The sequence below is a fragment of the Poromitra crassiceps genome (genome assembly GCF_964638095.1).
Source record: "Poromitra crassiceps genome assembly, chromosome: 7".
NCBI lineage: Eukaryota > Metazoa > Chordata > Actinopteri > Beryciformes > Melamphaidae > Poromitra > Poromitra crassiceps.
The window spans coordinates 59,693,198-59,695,697 of record NC_139628.1 but is presented as its reverse complement, the minus strand read 5'-3'; the positions used below and the strand labels follow the sequence as shown (position 1 = coordinate 59,695,697).

Genomic DNA, 2,500 nt, shown 5'->3' with positions numbered 1-2,500 from the left:
TTTCAGCGTCTGGAAATTTATTCTGAGATAAACGGCTTTTTGTGAAATTCGATAGAACAGTCACTTTAACCATTCATTTTTGGCATCAGTAAGACGTCAGACATCTAAACAATAGTTTTGAACAGTAATTTCCTCCATAACAGCAGGAAACCCCCCTCTGCTTCCAACTCCTCCCTCCGTGGGCGTTCTCCTCCGCCCTCCTTGGCGGAGGAGCCAGGCAGCAGCAACTCGTTTGTCACAGACCCGCTGCGTGGCTCCTGCCTGGCAGTCTGGATGGGGCTCGCTGGATGGGTTTCGCTCGTTTCTTGGCGGTCCGGTTGAGAGCTCTGATGAAGCTCTTGCGATTCTGGGCTTATTTATGGTGCGTGTTTCAAAGTGTGCATCCAGTCTATTCTTGGAACCCCCCACCGTTGCCACCGCTGTGCATCAGCGTGAAAGTGAAAGCATTTTCGCCATCCATTTTACTGTATGAGAACGGCTTCCTCGCGCTTTTCCCTCCAGTTTTGGCTCGCCTCTTTCTACTGTGGAGAGACATGTCGCCACTCAGTGGGTCGGTAAAATAGATTATACACATTCAATACCTCCAATAGTGGTATAGGAGACGTAAAAGGGTTAGATCAACGTCCCACCGTCAAAAAAAAAAAAAAATACGTTTTTTTGACGTAAAAAGTAAAAACACGTCATTGGCAGTCAACCGTTGGATTTAGTTTGACGTAAAAACACGTCATTGGCAGTGAACGTGTTAATAGATCTCTCTCTCTCTTCTCTCTCTTCTCTCTCTCTACCCCCCTTTCTCTTTCTTTCGTCCCAGGTGATGGGAATTCCAAGATCTCCAGTGTCTACATCAACAACAGTCATGGTGTGGACGATGATGACTTCTACGACAGGAACCTGGCCTTATTTGAGGTTTGAGTCTCCAGGGCTCATCGAAAGAACCGTTACTTTGCATACAGCATGTTAGAAATACCCTTACTTACTTATGTATTATAGGGTATTTTGTATTTGTCCCAAATTCAGGGTAGGAAGTTGACGCTCTTTCTTGTGGCTACAGTTGCTGCTGTTATTATATATATATATATATATATATATATATTAGGGATGTCACGATATTTCGTCCCACAAAATTTTGTGATATCAAAACGTGACGATATCGTGGAGATGAAAAACTACGTACTGTATATCCCGAGAAAAAGAACCTCTGAACATGCTGCACTGATGGGCCGGCACTGATCTGTATTCTCTCTCTATCTTTTTCATTGCTTTGCTTGAAATGGGGACTAAACTGACGCTCATTAAATAACCGACAAGATTAAACGCATTGCTGGCGAAGTTTGTGCAACACTTATTCACGTTTCCCCGTGCGGTTAACTCCATGCGGACCGCGTGTTTCAGTGGATGACAGCAGCGCACTGGCTGTGTGTGTCTGCCTCTGCCTGCACTGGCAGAGGCACGGACGGACAGTCTGACAGGGAGACCCCACCGGTCCGTGGCAGGCGAGATGTCTCCCCTCATCTCTAAAGACTAGACCTACAGTAGTCTGAAATGAACTAGTTTGTGCCATTATTTCCACGGGCACAACATGTCGGGTAAGCAGTTAATAGTATAGCCTACAAATTAATCTCGCTCTGAATGCGTCTAATGTGCGCATAATAGGCTATCTGTCATTAGGGGATGCAGCTCTGTACTCCCGAAACAATTTCTAATTGTACGTTACGATTACCATGTCTAATTGTAACTTTAACTTGATACGTTTCAATCGTCAATTAACACTGCGCAATGCTCAACATACAGTGCAGTCAGAGAATTCATTGAAGAGGAATCATCCTCTTAAGAGGATGACAATTAAATGTGAAGATATAGCCTACACAATACACAGCTCATTGCCTGCATAAGTTATTTAAGATATAGATTGTATAGTTTATTTTTCTTTTACCATTACCATGCAACAAACGTTTAGTTTGTGACAGTGTGACACATTAAATTGCAAGATAAGCCTTATCTTCCATGTTGTTTTCTAGTTATTATAATAATTTCCAACAACAGCATTTGTTTTGCATTTTGTGTATTTCAAATAAGACTATTTTTCCAGTCATATATTTTCTTTATTCAAGTTTTGTAAAAAATTAATAACGTGAACCCAATATCGTGTATCGTATTGTGAACTGAGGGTATCGTGACACCCCTAATATATATATATATATATATATATATATATATATATATATATATATATATATATATATCCTCTCCTTCATCTCCCTCTCTCCTTCATCTCCCTCTCTCCTTCATCTCATCATCCTCTCCCTCTCTCCTTCATCTCCCTCTCTCCTTCATCTCATCATCCTCTCCCTCTCTCCTTCATCTCCCTCTCTCCTTCATCTCATCATCCTCTCCCTCTCTCCTTCATCTCCATCGTCCTCCCACCCTTCTCTCCCCTCTGTTCCCGCCTCTTTCTCCCCTCAGGAGGAGATGGACACTCGGCCGAAGGTCTCCTCTCTGC

At 42.8% G+C, this 2,500-nt stretch overlaps 1 protein-coding gene across 1 annotated transcript in view; it reads left to right on the top strand.

Moving 5' to 3' along the window:
• The window catches only part of slc12a6 (solute carrier family 12 member 6), a 78,233-nt gene that overhangs the window by 9,623 nt on the left and 66,110 nt on the right, over positions 1–2,500 (top strand). The window contains exons 2-3 of the mRNA XM_083640850.1: positions 812–906; positions 2,464–2,500. The exon at positions 2,464–2,500 is cut by the window's right edge and continues 92 nt beyond it. Of these exons, the coding sequence (XP_083496976.1) occupies positions 812–906; positions 2,464–2,500 (132 nt within the window). The remainder of the gene's footprint in view (positions 1–811; positions 907–2,463) is intronic.